The 17,239-nt window shown below is 37.7% G+C and overlaps 1 protein-coding gene across 1 annotated transcript in view; it reads right to left on the reverse strand.

Annotated features, from left to right (window-relative positions):
- Positions 1-17,239, reverse strand: part of LOC126191464 (myosin-VIIa-like) — a 389,317-nt gene that overhangs the window by 113,873 nt on the left and 258,205 nt on the right. Inside the window, exons 27-28 of the mRNA XM_049932341.1 lie at positions 11,848-11,974; positions 7,673-7,839 (exon numbers count right to left, since the gene is read on the reverse strand). Of these exons, the coding sequence (XP_049788298.1) occupies positions 7,673-7,839; positions 11,848-11,974 (294 nt within the window). The remainder of the gene's footprint in view (positions 1-7,672; positions 7,840-11,847; positions 11,975-17,239) is intronic.

Genomic DNA, 17,239 nt, shown 5'->3' on the forward strand with positions numbered 1-17,239 from the left:
AACATCATCATAGGTGGCAGCAAATTAGAATTATACGACACATGTGCACTGGGGAAAAATTCATTGATTGCCATTCAGGAAATATATCAACCACTGGTTACTTGTGAACAAATCCATGCCAATGTATATGGACCTATCTCTATGGAGGCTCTTGGAAAAGCTGGCTACTGTGTAATTTTTAAAGATGATTTTAGCATGTTTCATAAAATTTTCTTCCTGGAGAAGAATATTGAAGTCATCACTGTCCTGAAACAGTTCTTGAATTAGGCTTAGACAAATGCTCATGTTATGAAACAGTTCAGGAGTGATGGAGGAAAAGAATTTGATAACAAGAAAGTCTCAGAATCACTGGCAAGCAGAAGCTTAGAGCATCCACCCTATGCACTACAGCAAAATGGTGTTGCAGAAAGGGAAACATGCACTATTGTAGTGTGCACAAAGTATGCTGAACCCCAGCGAGTTGCCAAAAGAGGTGTGAGAAGAAGCGTGCAATACTGCTACATACCTTTTGAATCACAGCTGGAAGATATAATCCAACATCTCTCAAAAACATATGCCTATTTGATCATTATAGGAGATCTGAACATAGATACAAGTAAAAATACAGACAATACTAAGAACCTACTGGACTTATTGCGCATATACGATCTAAAAATAAAAATAGGTAAACCAACCAGAGTAACAAAGCATAGTGAAACTATAATTGATCATGTAATAACAAATATTCCTACATGCTATTGTGACACACAGGTAATAAACTTCACATTAGCAGACCATTTTGCAATCATGATAGACATAAATATAAAGACTAGTGATTCAGTGCAGAAGATATGGGAGATGAGAAGACAGAACTACCCACATAACATAAATCTGCTAAAAAAGATGTTAGAGGCAGAAAACTGGGAAACAATATATGCAGCTAAAGATGCAAACACCAAATGGAACCAGTTTTTTTCTTTATTCAATTATTATTATTATGTTACATGTCCTGTTAGTAAAAGGCTTGTCAAAAAGCAACAAAAAAAGAAAATCTGGGTGACTGGAGAAGTAATCCATGCCAGAAATTATCTGAGAGTGTATTATGACCTCTCCAAACAAAAAAATACTGAGGTTTACAACACACTGTATAAAATAAAAAAGAAAGAGTACTGTAGTTTTATTAGAGAAACTAAAGCAACATTCATCAGTGTGTGTGCCAAACCTAATAAGTGTCAAACCTAATAAAACAACTTAAAATTAAACATTCATCTGGCTTGGATGGTGTCATGTCACATCTCATAAAAGAATGCAGAGAAAGTATATTAAAAACATTAACACACATGCCGAATTCCGCGATAGACGAAGGTATATTTCCAGATTCACTGAAAGTCAGCAAAGTGAAGCCAATATTGAAGAAAGGGAATGGAGATGAATTAGGAAATTACAGGCCAATATCATTGATCTCAACATTTGCTAAAATTTATGAAATGATAATAAAGAATAGAATTGTAAGTTTTATAACAAAGTAAAGTATACTGCATTCATCAAAACATGGTTTCAGAGAAGGGAAGTCAACAAAAACAGCATCAACAGATATAATTGAGCACATTCTTAATTTACTTGACAGGCAACAAAAGACTTGTGGGATTTTTATGGACCTAACTAAGGCATTTGATTGTGTGAACCACTCAATGACGAAATTATATCAGTATGGAATTAGAGGAAAATGCTATGATATACTTAAATCATACATTACAAATATGAAACAATGCATGGAAATCAGACATACTAGTGGGGGAAATATAACAAACTACAGATCAGAATTGCAAACAGTTACATACGGTGTGCCGCAAGGGTTGGTGCTTGGGCCAATACTATTTATACTCTACGTAAATGTCTTCCCTAGCTATATAAATCAGAAACTTATAATGTATACTGATGACACAACAATCATTTGCACAGCTGACATGAAGGAGGAGCTTGAGAAGGAAGCGCTCCTGAATATCGAAAATGCAAATAAATATTAAACACAAAACAACCTGTTTATGAATCAGTCTAAAACAATGAATGTAGTATTTCAGACCAAGCATAGTGAAAATTATAATATAAATGGAAAGACTGTTACAGAAGTAATCACCACAAACTTTCTAGGAACTACAATAGACAAACATTTGGCATGGGGGGAGCACATAGATGCACTGTGTAGAAAGATAAACAAACCGATATTCATCATGCATAAAACAGGTAAGACTATGGATGATAAAGTCCCCAGATCAATGTATTATGGACTTGTCTTTCCACATTTGTCTTATTCAGTTCATACACTCCTGGAAATGGAAAAAAGAACACATTGACACCGGTGTGTCAGACCCACCATACTTGCTCCGGACACTGCGAGAGGGCTGTACAAGCAATGATCACACGCACGGCACAGCGGACACACCAGGAACCGCGGTGTTGGCCGTCGAATGGCGCTAGCTGCGCAGCATTTGTGCACCGCCGCCGGCAGTGTCAGCCAGTTTGCCGTGGCATACGGAGCTCCATCGCAGTCTTTAACACTGGTAGCATGCCGCGACAGCGTGGACGTGAACCGTATGTGCAGTTGACGGACTTTGAGCGAGGGCGTATAGTGGGCATGCGGGAGGCCGGGTGGACGTACCGCCGAATTGCTCAACACGTGGGGCGTGAGGTCTCCACAGTACATCGATGTTGTCGCCAGTGGTCGGCGGAAGGTGCACGTGCCCGTCGACCTGGGACCGGACCGCAGCGACGCACGGATGCACGCCAAGACCGTAGGATCCTACGCAGTGCCGTAGGGGACCGCACCGCCACTTCCCAGCAAATTAGGGACACTGTTGCTCCTGGGGTATCGGCGAGGACCATTCGCAACCGTCTCCATGAAGCTGGGATACTGTCCCGCACACCGTTAGGCCGTCTTCCGCTCACGCCCCAACATCGTGCAGCCCACCTCCAGTGGTGTCGCGACAGGCGTGAATGGAGGGACGAATGGAGACGTGTCGTCTTCAGCGATGAGAGTCGCTTCTGCCTTGGTGCCAATGATGGTCGTATGCGTGTTTGGCGCCGTGCAGGTGAGCGCCACAATCAGGACTGCATACGACCGAGGCACACAGGGCCAACACCCGGCATCATGGTGTGGGGAGCGATCTCCTACACTGGCCGTACACCAATGGTGATCGTCGAGGGGACACTGAATAGTGCACGGTACATCCAAACCGTCATCGAACCCATCGTTATACCATTCCTAGACCGGCAAGGGAACTTGCTGTTCCAACAGGACAATGCACGTCCGAATGTATCCCGTGCCACCCAACGTGCTCTAGAAGGTGTAAGTCAACTACCCTTGCCAGCAAGATCTCCGGATCTGTCCCCCATTGAGCATGTTTGGGACTGGATGAAGCGTCGTCTCACGCGGTCTGCACGTCCAGCACGAACGCTGGTCCAACTGAGGCGCCAGGTGGAAATGGCATGGCAAGCCGTTCCACAGGACTACATCCAGCATCTCTACGATCGTCTCCATGGGAGAATAGCAGCCTGCATTGCTGCGAAAGGTGGATATACACTGTACTAGTGCCGACATTGTGCATGCTCTGTTGCCTGTGTCTATGTGCCTGTGGTTCTGTCAGTGTGATCATGTGATGTATCTGACCCCAGGAATGTGTCAATAAAGTTTCCCCTTCCTGGGACAATGAATTCACGGTGTTCTTATTTCAATTTCCAGGAGTGTATATGGGGAAGTGCACAAGCTGGCTACTTAAAAAGAATATTCAGAATTCAGAAAAGGGCAGTGAGATGCATTGCAAAAATACCACCAAGACAGACCTGTAGGCAAGCTTTTGTACACTATAATATTACGACAGTATATTCGCTGTACATATACCAAAGCATAATGACTACATATACCAAAGCATAATGACGGTAAGGTCAAGCGATAAACACCTCCTAAATAAAGATGTACACAAACACGGTACAAGAGGAAATGATAATTACTACATGATAAAACAGAAATCTAAAACTGTCTATAACTGCCCCTGAAGAAGCAGGCAAAAGGTTTTTTAATAAATTTGCCAAAATCATTAAAAAAGAAACAGACCTAAAATGTTTTAAAATCATTTGAAACTATATCTCACAGAGAAATGTATATACAGTTTGAGTGAATACTAAGATAGTGTTTAAATATGTTATATCATTACCAAAATGTACGTTTAAAAATTATCATTTCTGTATGTTGTTTGGATTTGTGTGTATATATAATGTGAAACATGTAATACCTTTGTATACTTATAGACTATTTCTGTTTAATTATTTGTTTCATTTATATATAATGAAATCAAGTTTGATGTTAATAGCCTATTGTATGACACACCCAATACTCTCAGCTGGATTTTCAGCTGGAGTCCATGGGCAAAGAATAAATAAATAAATAAAATAAACATTGGCAAGTCCTCCATTGGAAACAAACATCCTTATGAACTGTGGCATGGATGACCAGTAGGCAACTTGAATCACCTGAGAGTCTTTGGAAGAGAATGTTACATGCATGTGAAGAATAATTTTCATTGAAATTTTGGTGTCACAGCTGTGCTTGGACATTTATTTGGGAGCAAGGATGACAGAGGTGGGTTTAGGGTCTGGATTCCACTTCTGAGGAAAGTTACATTACGTCATAATGTAAAATTCAAGGCTGAAGTATTATGTAATCTGCCCATCAGTTTTACTGAAAATGAAGTTGCTTGTGATGAAACCATTTGACACCATCAACCTAATCAGATTCCTACGAGAAAAAGGAATAAGGAAATGTCAGCCATGACAAGAGAACAAAAGATTTAACTGAAGAGGAAGAAGATTTGGATATTACATCAAGTTCCAGAGGCAGTCAACTTTTAAGGCAGAAATGATGAAGCAAACACAAAAAGAAGAAACCAGAATGGATGACAAGTGGAGATTGTGTGTACATGGCTGGAACTCTCATCATTCAGGAACAAGGATCCCAGCTTTTATACTGAAGCTTTGCAGTCTAGCTTTAAAATCGATGGCTGGTGGCCATTTATAAAGACTTGAAGTTCCTGAAGGAGAATAATACTTGGATATTAATTGAGCACACAAATGGTGTGCATATTTTGCAGAATCAATGGGTCTTATACAAGAAAACTGCAGAAAATGGGAAAGTTTGTTTCAAGGACTGACTTTCAGACAAAGGACATGTGCAGAGCGGCTACTCAAACTTGGAAAAAAAATTCTCAGGTGCAAGGAGAAAGATGGCATCAAGGAGATGCTGATAAATTAATAGTGAGTGGGATGAAGTGGTGGAGGGAGGTGGGAGCATCATACCACAATAATGACCTTTCTTTCCTCTCAGCTGAACTACATATCGGAAATGAGCAGCAGTTTAACCGCAGCTTTTAAACACCTATAATTTATATGGATTCCCGAAACTAACTGGGGTTTCACTGATTTTTCCAGGTGAAATATAATTCCCTGGGAATTACAGGTTTTCCAGATAAATCGCCATCCAGCATGTACAAAGGCGGGGAATTGACTATGAAGAAAAATTCAGCCCTGTCGCATGTTATGAAACTATTTGAAATCTGTTGGCATGGCTGCTGCAGAGAAAATGAAGCTCAACCAATTTAACATCAAAATGAGGTTTCTAAATGGTGTACTGGTACTCAAAGAAGATGTTTATGTGGAACAACATAAAGGTTTTGAAAATGATACTGGACATGTTAACTGAAGAAAAGCCTGAACAGTTTCAAACAGGCACAGCATTTCTGGAAGAAATGTTTCATAAAGAATGCCTGCTTTAGAAACAGTGATGCTGATCTGTGCCTCTTCTACTGCTCAAGCAACAAGGACTCTTTACATGTTGCAATGTATGTTAATGGGTTTAGTTGTGAGCAGCAACAGAATGGATATTGAAAAATTAATGAAAGCTAGAGTTTCATACAACTAGAGGGGCACCCCACAATTTTTTACACATGAAGATACAGCAAAATGAAGTCAGATTGACAACAGTGAATGAAGAGGACTATTAAAGGAGATTCTGGAAAGATTTGGAATGGCTGAGTGTAATGGAATTTCTACTCAAATTGGGCATGAAGAAAGTAATGTCAAAGAGATTGTAGCCCAATTTCATTATTGCAAATTGGTGTGTTGTCTAGTGTATTTGACTACAATCTCACATCCAGCTATTGCTTTCACAGTGAACAAAGTAGCTAGAATCATGGAAGATCCTACACTTCAATACCAGAATCAAGTGAAACAAAATTTTAGGTACTAGAAGCATACAAAGGATTATGGAATTATCTACAAGAAAAAAGAAGGTTTATAGGTCTACAGTAATGCCAGTTGCTGGTGACAAGGACATAAGATGTTCAATGACAGGTGTCATTGCAACTCAGCCAGGGAGCTGTATCAAGGACCAGTCAGTTCAAAAGACAGTGGCAGCATCCACTAAGGAAGCAGAAACAATATCAGCAAGTAAAGCAGCAAAAGAGTTGGTCTGGCTGAAAAGGTTGCTGTATGAACTGACTGGAACTTCCTAACAAGTAAAACGACCCACACTCTACATTGACAATACAAAAGAGTGAAGATGTCTACTAACCAGTTAGCTGATCTATTAAACAAGCCATCAGAAAAGATTTGACTCAAGATGCTGTATAAAATAACTGGAATGCAGAAGTTTAAATCGATGTGAAATTCAGTACCTAATTTTATAGTTTTCTTTGGAGCAAATATTAACTCAAAATGAAAAATAGAAAGTGTCATATTTGTGTAATGCATTTTCATGTCTTTGTTATGAAAGTGCAGTGTAATCTTTTTGGACTGGTAGAGCTGAAACAGTTTAGAACCACATTGTTGTGAGTGTATTTCTGAATGGTGTAGTTTGTCTAAATAATTTACAAAGACAATTTGTGCTTTTGTACCTTTTCATGATATAGGAAGCTCATACTAGTTTATCATATTGCTCACATCTGACTTAAATGAGGTTAGCTACTGAGACAGCTCTCTGCTCTGAACTTGGATAACAATGTAACATTTTTTTTAAAAACTTCAGTAATGATTTACAAATGAAATAAAAACGAACTGTTTGGAAATAAGTGTACATTTTTTCTTTAAAATAAGTGAATGAAGTAAACTATAAATTCCAGTACAGCCTCAGACTTTATTTTTGTTTCAATCGTAAAAAAGGATAAAAAGAAATTTATGTAACTAATACAACAGTGGAGTTTGTAAATCACAAAATTTTTATGAACACATAGCATCAAAAACTGATTGTGTATTTTTTATGTAAATGCATAGCTTATTAAATGTGAAAACAATTATTCACATATGTACATTCCTTCACAACATTCTCCTAAGCAAATATAGGTTTCTTAGGCACCTTCTCCCCAGACATTTTCAAAGAAGGCATATGTCATCAATGTTTATGTTTTAATAATTTAACATTACAGTGACTGAAGTTAACTATGTTTCTTCACTTTACAATGTAATGCATGTCATTGGCATAATATTAAACCCCATCCCACATGACAGTTGTGAAATATACTGATTATATCACAGTATTGTTGGATTCGAAATGAATTGTATGAAATAACACAAAAATTTATAAATATTCAGTAAACTAATTATTTTTTTCTATTTTTTCTACCAAATAATGGGGACATATTCTTACCTGGGATGTAGTCCTGTGTTGCAACAACGAACTTAGATCTCTTTTTCAAGCCATCAAGTAAAAAGTTGATAACTGATTCTACTTCTGCTGATAAAGTACTCTTAAATTCAAAGCTAAGTCCTTGAGTTGTTGTTAATGTAAAATTCTGTGGTATTCCATAAATTTTTCTGTAATTGATCAATTGCAGAAATCATGGCATTTTCAAATAACATTTGCAACACTGAACTAAAAAACATCACAAGATTTATAACACCGAACTAAAAAAATCACAAGGAACACACTTCAAATAGAAATGCTTAATAACACACTAGACCAATGAAAGTCATTACACAAAAGTGTTTTGAGCTTTATAAAATATTACCCAGTACTTTTTTTTGTTTTTTATATTTCCTCAATACATATATATAGTTTTTGAGTGAGGAAAAGACTGTACCCTAACTCACCACCTGTATCAGGTTCTACAGACTGATACATGTATATTAAAAGTAATTAATACTGTGAAGTGGTGACTTGTATACATGTTTACTCAAATTCTAATAAGACACATTAAATTCCACACATCGTGAATGTAGCATGTTTCAAACTCACTTCTCACACTGTGTGTGTGTGTGTGTGTGTGTGTGTGTGTGTGTTTGTTTATGGTGTCTGTTCTTTTGGACATTTCTGAAAGAACAGACATCACATACATATGTACATCAGGGTTGAACTCTTATGCCACAGGTAATGAGGATAATGGCCAAGGGGCACTTCATCAGTAGTGTGTGGATAAGTTGAGATTTTGGGTCTGACAGGTGGCAGACTTGGGTAGTCCGTGCACTTGTGATGACCACTTTGTCCAGATGGTGCAGTGGTCAGTGCATGAGCCCAGTAAGCAGGAGACCCAGGTTCCAATCTCAGACTGGCATGAATTTTCAACTTTCCAGATTGATTTAACTCAATGCCCACTGGCAGCTAATGCCTATGATTACTTTGTGTCTTTTCTCACATTGTGTCATCAACCTTGAGCCGGACCACCATTTTTTTATGACACAAGCAGGCATGCAGCGTACTTTGTACACATGTAAAGAATAGCTGTCTCTATTTTACCAAGGTAAAAATTGTACATGCAAAATCACAGTTTAATCCTAAATAATGGAAAATCCAGGAAGGAATAATTAAAATATTACCGAAAGGCTAGATTACTATTCACCATATTGTGGAGATGCTGAGTTGCAAATAGGAACAACAAAAAGACTGTCAAACAAGTAAGCTTTTCACCAGTATCTTTATGGCGGAATATTTTACTTGGTCACTGACCATAAACCTCTACAGTCTTTGTTTATCCCTTCTGAGTCAATCCCAACTTGCACAGTGCAAAAGCTGCAACAGTGGGCTATTCTTTTGCCAAATCACAAATAAGAAATTGTATATTGATCCACTTCTAAGCATGCTAATGCAGATGCTCTTTCTTGCCTCTCTGTTGGCCCAGAGTCAATGTTTCATGAGTTCTCTGCTTCTTGGTACTACATTGATGCTTTGCATAGCTTCCTACTTAATCACCAGAAAACTGATCTGGCCACAACAGCAGATCCTAATTTGCAGACTCTGTTGCATTACATCTGACTGCATTCAACCAGACAGATTTGTAGCTCTGTAGTTCATCCATATTTTGCCATTGGCATGCCCTTGCAGCTCACCAAGGTGTCTTTTAGCTTCATACCAATAACAGTCAGTCAAGTGTTGTGGTTCCCCAGGTCCTCCAGTCTGGCGTGCTTTGTTTGCTACACCAAGCTCACTAAGATGTCTTTCATACCAAGCAGCTGGCGCAATGTCATTGCACTTGGCATGGCCTGGATGTGCAAATTGAATAACTGACTTCTCATGGCCATGACTGTGCTGCACATCTGTCAGCTCTGTCTTAGTCATTATCTGAATGGCCCAAACCTCAAGCACTTTGGCAATGTTTTCACTGGGATTTTGTGCGTCCTTACAGGAAGACATGTTGGCTCATTGTCTTTGATGCTTTCAGTAAATTTCTCTTCATGGTTCCTACGCACTCTACTACAAGCTCATTCCACAATCCAGGTCTCATTGTTGAACTTTTGCCTCAAGGGATTTCCAGAAGTTACTGGGACTGACAATGAATCTTATTTGTTGCTGCCAAGTTTAAACAGTTCTGCAAGGCATCCGGCATATCGTGAGTGCATCATTCCATCTGCAATCTAACAGTGAAGCTGAGTGCTTTGTAGGAATATTTAAGTAACAGATGGACAAACACTTTGCCTCCCACACTTGGGATCAAGCTCTGTTGCTCTTCTTGTTGCATGGCTTCAGTTGCCAGAAACTGTGGTCATGTGTGTTTGAGTTGCATTTGCGCGAGTCTGTGTGTGTGTTTGTTGCATGGCTTCAGTTGCCAGAAACTGTGGTTATGTGTGTGTGAGTTGCATTTATTTCATGACAGTCTTTTTGTTGTGCCTATCTGCAACTCAGCATCTATGCTATATGGTGAGTAGCAACTATCCTTTTCATAAAACTAACAATTCATTCTTTTACAGATTGTATGGAGGATGGAAGTGCTGGTAGCAGGGCTTTTGTACAATGACAGTTGCTGAAACCACTCTGTAACCCCTCTCTCCTTACCGTTGTGTACAAAGGTGTACACAACACTGACCATTTGCTACAAAGTGTACCACAATAATTTGTTCACTGTCAGCAAATTCCCTCAAAATAAACTAAATTATAAGGAAACTAAATACCATTCATTCATATTTGGAGTAGAGCTTTATTTTATAAATGAATTTCATCTTGAAAACAAAAATTTAATTAATGTGACAAGCAGACTAAAATTTTACAATTTTCTTTCTAACATAATCCTGTCCTTATTATAAAATTTTATTAGTTGTGTCATTCTAAGTTTTTTACTTATACACAGTGATTTTCCTTAATTGCGAAAAACTGGAGGAAATTATCCTGAGAGGACAAGGTACAAAGAATAACATATGGACATATTGTCAGAAATGTGTTTGAAAGATGGTACATCCCCTTCAATATGGAGAAAGAAGATCCTTGACAGTGAAACCACACAGGAAAATACACCAGGCAAGTGGAAATATTCTGACTGTACTAATGTTTTAACTCCACATGTAAGAGGGCAGGGAGCTGGAGCATTGTTAGTTGGTAGTCACATTATACCTCCTACAACCAAAGGTACGTCTTTCAGCTTGGGAGGCAGGGTCACCCACAGAAAGTGCACATATGCCTTGCCTATGAGGAGGTGTGCAAGGATGTTTGGTCCCATGAGGAGATCACCAATAATTTCTGCCAACTCAATGAGGCTGAACAGGTGCTGATGGTTCACATCCACTACACCATTGGGATTCTCTGCAACCCCCAGGTGGTTGTTGTGGAGATTGGTAATATTGTTCCTCCTAAACATGAACAGGAGACGTGACAGAAATCCCAGCACTATGGTGGTCTGTGTAGTGAACCAGGAAAACCGTTGCAGCAAAGACAACTCTGTTAGTAATAATGCCTGCAAGCACTGCAAGTGATATGGGTAGTGGCAGTTGATGTGGAGAATGTTCCACACAGTTAGGGCAGCCTGGCTTACCCCATGCTAGTGGGCCACCTGCTTGGTACAGCTATCAGAGCCACCATCAAAGAACTTTTACCTGCTCCTGCAAGTGAGTGTACCTTCTGCTTCCATGTCACCTTTATTTTTCCTTATCTTGTCAGGGATCATTTCCTGCAGTTTTATCCCATTTACGAAAATCACTGATTAACAGAAAGGAGAAACTACAGAAAAAAGCAAAAACAAAATAAATGAAGTGAAGGATCTGTGACAACTATATCATGGGCAGTTCTTCTAACATTCACTTGAATAAAATTTTCTTCTGCTTCTTTTAACTGTGCTGCTTCTAGTTCTGTGCTACTAATTTGGTGAGCCTAATTCTTTGTTGCCCAGCACACATGAAACAAATCTTTGTATCAACAGTGTGAGTTTGTAGGTGACATATTTTCAACAACAAGGATGGGTTTATAATTTGTTCACAATATTATAAAACATTACACAATTTCATCTTGCCACACCTTAACACAATTACTCATAATACCTACCAGTGAGAAGTATTACTTGATATTATAGCTACTATTATGAGAAACAGACTGCTTAAAATGAGTTACATTCAGTAACTTACTTGTGGGATGTCACACTGCTGACTTCAGGGTAGGACAACTCGAGTATTACTTCTTCTTGATCATCAATAAAATATACACCTGTCCAATTCACTGCAATTATTATATTGTTTTTGTGGAGTTCTGATCCTGAAAATAAAATTGAATTTTATGTTATTGACTTAATAACTTTCAAAACAGATTATAACTGTTTAAAAGTAAATATGAGGGTTGCCTTTTATCTTCTTACAAATAAAAAGTAGATGGCGCAACTGAGATGTAAGATTAATATTACTTTAAAATTTGTCATTTATCATTTCCTGTTGTGGAGCAATGGCAGAACAAAAACTGAATGGGTAGTATGTTGACAGCCAGTGTTCAAAGAAACAATTTTGGGGAAACTGGACATTTCATGTCAAGATTTAAGGTGGATAACTTGTTTAACATTTTTGTAAAAGCCTAAATCAGCACCAATGCTTTAAATAATTTCATTCAAATTTTGGTAATCAATCACCTCCATAAATGACTGTTTACAGTTAATTTGCAGAATTTATCTTACCAGCCATGAATTACATGGAGTTTGAGCACAATTAGTCCTCATTCCAAACAACACTGAGGCTTTACAAAATATGATTTAAGAAGATTGGTATGTGACTCACTGTGAGATAGAGGCATTCTTATGCATATCAAAGACTGCAGGACATTTAATTTTTCATGAATATTTAGCTGTGAAAAAGATCTGTTTCCAATGGATTCCAAACAGTTAAAAAGAATCTAAAAAACGAGTGCATGTAAACTGGTGCAAGGAAATGCTCTAACATTTGACTGAGGAAATGAAAAGTTTTTATATGAGGTCCTAATAAGAGAAAAAATTTGGATATATTCATATGAGTTGGAAATTGGGCAGTACTCAACTGTTTTGGTTTATCAAGAAGAACCAAAATCGATAAAAGTGTTTCACCTGCCAAGCTCTCCCAAGACAAAGATTTCTTGTTTCTTTGCTTATAATGGATGTGATGTAACCATTGATTTATAGGATCAAAGTGCAAATAATAATGAATCGTTCACAACAGTTTGTTTTTCACAAGTCGTCAATGAGCACAATTAGTCCTCATTCCAAACAACACTGAGGCTTTACGCAATATGATTTAAGAAGATTGGTATGTGACTCACTGTGAGACAGAGGCAATCTTATGCATATCAAAGACTGCAGGACATTTAATAATATGTCATTTCTTGTCATGAAAATGCCAACTGTCACACAGTACATCACAAACAATTGAATCTGCAATAAACTTTTCACTCTGCAGTGGAGTGTGTGCTGATATGAAACTTCCTGGAAGACTAAAACTGTGTGCCAGACCAACGATCAAACTCAGGACCTTCATCTTTCATGGGCAAGTGCTCTACCAACTGAGCTACCCAAGCATGACACACAACCTCTCCTTTCAGCTTTACTTCCACCAGTACCCTGTCTCCTACCTCTCCAACTTCACTCCTGGAAGAAAGGATATTGCAGGGACACAGCTTAGCCACAGCCCGGGAAATGTTCCCAGATTAAAATTTTCACTCTGCAACAGAGTGTGCACTGATATGAAACTTCCTGACAGATGGAAACTGTGTGCCAGGCTGAGACTCAAACTCAGGGCCTTTGTCTTTTGTGGACAAGAGCTTGGGTAGTTCAGTCAGCCCATGAAAGGCAAAGGTCCCAAGTTCAGGACTCGGCCTGGCAGACAGTTTCCATTGAATATCTGGTGGAGACAACATTGAATTAATGCCTCATTGCCTGTATTCACCAGATTTATCACCTAAAGACTTCTTGTCATTTCCTTATGTCAAGCAAACAATGTGTGGATTGTGATTTTCATCAAATACAAATATAAATGTTTTATTCCACCACTGAGCGTATTTACAGGCAATTGGTGTCATCAGTGTTAACACAATAATAATAACAATAATAATAATATAAACTTCAACATGACAAATTTTATTAACTACAGGATAATAATCCAATACATACAACACATATTTGTGCAAATGTCACTAACAACAAGAAGTTTCCTAACAGATCAATTACAAGATAAATGAACTACATGGTTCAGTGAATGAAAAATAAATAATCAAACAGATAATTAACAATAAGTACATGAAACAGTAACAAAATACTTGAACAGTGTGGCATATGTATAGTTTGCAGTTAATTTATAGATTATTATTATAAGGAAAGTGGGTCATCACATATTCATGGAACTCTTGAGCAGAGTAAATTACTTTACTTTTCATTCACCTCGAAAGACTAGTTTTAAATTTGTTTAGCGGCACTGTGTAGGTATTTTCAGGTAATTTGTTCAAGTAGACAGGACCAAAATATTTGTAACTGCTATGTGTCTTTGCAAGCCTAGCATATGGCATATTAATTATATGTCCACTTCTTATGTGATGGTCATGAACTGTTCTCCTTAAGTCAAATTTACTCAGATTCTCTTCAACAAAGACAAGGCAGTTGTAAATATACAGGCCAGGCACTGTCATTATATCTAGTTTCTTAAAATAATCTCGACATGATTCATATGGGCTAAGTCCTGCTATGCACCTTATGGCTTTCTTTTGCTATTTAAAGACTAATTTTGAGCCTACAGAATTGCCCATAATAGTATTCAATAACTCAGATGCGAATGGAAGAATACAAAATATGCAAATAACAGATGTTCTTTACTGACACTGCTCCTCAGCTTGTACAGCAGATATATGACAAGTGCCAATTTGCCACATATCTTCCCTGTGTGGGTATACCAGCCAAGCTTTTGATCTATATAAAATCTTAATAATTTTACTGTTGTGTTATCATGATTGGGAGCATTCAGACTGAATAAAATAGCTTCAGTTTTACTATCATTCTTCTGCAGTACATTTGCCTCAAACCAAGTAGTGCCCCTCTCCATTGCCACTGCCATGCTGTGTTGCACATTTTCAAGATTGGTATCACATGTGATGAGTGTTGTGTCATCAGCACACAGCACCACATCACATTATACAACTGCAGGTAAATCATTCATATAAATAATGAAAAGGAAAGGTTCAAGAACAGATCCTTGAAGTACACCCTTTGCAACTGGGAGACATTCTGACATTTGATTATTTGCCGTAACTAACTGTTTTCTATTGTCCAAGTATGACTGCATTAGGCATAGAGAATTTTCTCTCACTCCATAGTGGTAGAGCTTTTTTATGAGAATATTGTGGGAGACCATATCAAAAGCTTTCCTAAAGTCCAGATAATATCTTTATTTTCAAAACAATTGTATATTTTTGCTACCATACTCTCAACTGCTTTGACTGTAGAAAAGCTGGATCTGGAACCATACTGTGAGGAGGTGAGTATATCATTATGTTCAAAATATTGACTCATCTGTTTATGCATGCAGTATTATGTCTTACATATACTTTATTACGTACTGGTTTAACTACAGACATTTTTAAACATTCTGGATAGTTACCTTCGTTTAAAATTTAGTTGATTATTTTATTCAGTGGCATTACAATTTGATTTCTGATATATTTAATAACATAATTTGAGAGACCATAGTAACCCTCTGCTCTAGAATTACTGAGTTTAGCTATTGAGTCATAGACCATCTTCTCAGTTACCCAAGTCCAGTGAAAACTGTCTGTCTGCTTACTGTTCATTTCTGGCAGCAGTACCTCTGCCTTACTCACATTCTCCATTATTCTGTTATCTGATTGAGGATTGACAAAATGTGCATTGGTGTTTGCTATACTTTATCATCACAGTTAGTTTCTGTTTTAATAATTTCCCATGCAGCTTTGCATTTATTCACTGAGTTCAGTATATATGTATCATTTGCTTTGCACTCAGCTGCCTTGATTTCAGACCTGTAAATCTTTTTCACTTTCATATACATTTCTTTGTCAGCATTATTGTGCTTGGAGTAGCATTATGTTTATTATTCTACTTAGATGTGGGGTATACCAGCTTTTTAGATTTTGTGGTTTGGTTTAACAATTTTGCTTTGATATTTTTTTGCAGCATTTAGAACAACATGCTTCAAAATTTTCAGTTAACTATTCTACAAACTTGTTGGTAGATTCATTTGCACCTGCAGTGGTTATTATTTTATTCCATTTTATTGAATCCATTTACTTATCAACTTGTTTAGCATTGATTCATTAATTTGTCTTATAATTGTTCTACAGTCCGTGGAAGTTTCAGTTGCTTGACTGTTAACAGTTTGTCTGAGCCATAGTCCCTTGTGATATGAAATACCTAGCTTGATTGTGTTGAATTCTCTTTTGTTTGGATGAAAATCACAAATTATGTTATCTAGAAGTGCTTCCTGTCTTGTGGGTTTGTCATTTATGCAATTGAAGTTAAGAGATCTTAATGAATTTCGCAAGTGATCAACCTTTCTATTCTTAAACCTAATGTCTACATTGATATCACCAAATATTAGCATTCTGTAGTCTTTGTATTTGAGTAGCAAGAGACCAGTTTCTCCATAAGCTCCACAAACAGGTCTTAATTGTGTTTTGAGGGGCAGTATACTGAAGCTATTATAATTTCCTGTTGTGGCAACATTACAGCTGCAGCTTCAAATTTTGCTTCTATGCACAGTCCACTTACACCTATAACTTCATACATTAGGTTCACACTATTTTTAACATATACAGATACACCACCATGTTTAATATTTGTACTATAGTAGCTGGTTGCCAATTTATATCCAAATGGTACACTTAATTTTAATTCCTCATTGTTAAGCCAGTGTGCATTTATTGAAATCACAGTGGAGTTTAAGTTTACCAGCCAATACTGAAGTTCATTAAGTTTGTTTTTACATACATTACTATGTAAGCACATTACACTTGTACTTATCTTACTGTGGTTTTCCTGTAACCCTTCAGCAAAAAAATCATTGAGATGGGATGGAACTGCTCCTTTCCTCTTCCTCAGTATACAACCATTTGATGAGTTTTCCAATGTTGACTGCTCCTTCAGATGGCATGGTAGTGAAGTTCTTGTCTTGCTAAGGGGCTGAGTGGCTCCTATTACTTCTGCCAGGGTTGATGTTGCATTTTCTGTTATTGGTGTTGATTCTTTTCTTGTTGCCTGTGTTTCTGACAATAATGATTCTGGGGGTGCTGTTGCTACTGGTGAATGTGTCTCTGCTGCTGTTGCCAATGGTGGATGTAGTTCTGGGACGATGATGATGCTGCTTGTTCCAACACTGCTGTTAATGGTGCATCTGTTTCCATTTGTGTTGATTCAGTGTTGTCTATCTCATTTTTGGAGTGTGATAGTCCAGTTTTTCCATCTCCCTGGTTTTTTGATTCTATAGAAGATTTTTCTACCTCTGGCATGATTGTTACTGCTAGGTTTTTTCCCATGACTACAAT

Source organism: Schistocerca cancellata, chromosome 6 (genome assembly GCF_023864275.1).
Source record: "Schistocerca cancellata isolate TAMUIC-IGC-003103 chromosome 6, iqSchCanc2.1, whole genome shotgun sequence".
Lineage (NCBI taxonomy): Eukaryota > Metazoa > Arthropoda > Insecta > Orthoptera > Acrididae > Schistocerca > Schistocerca cancellata.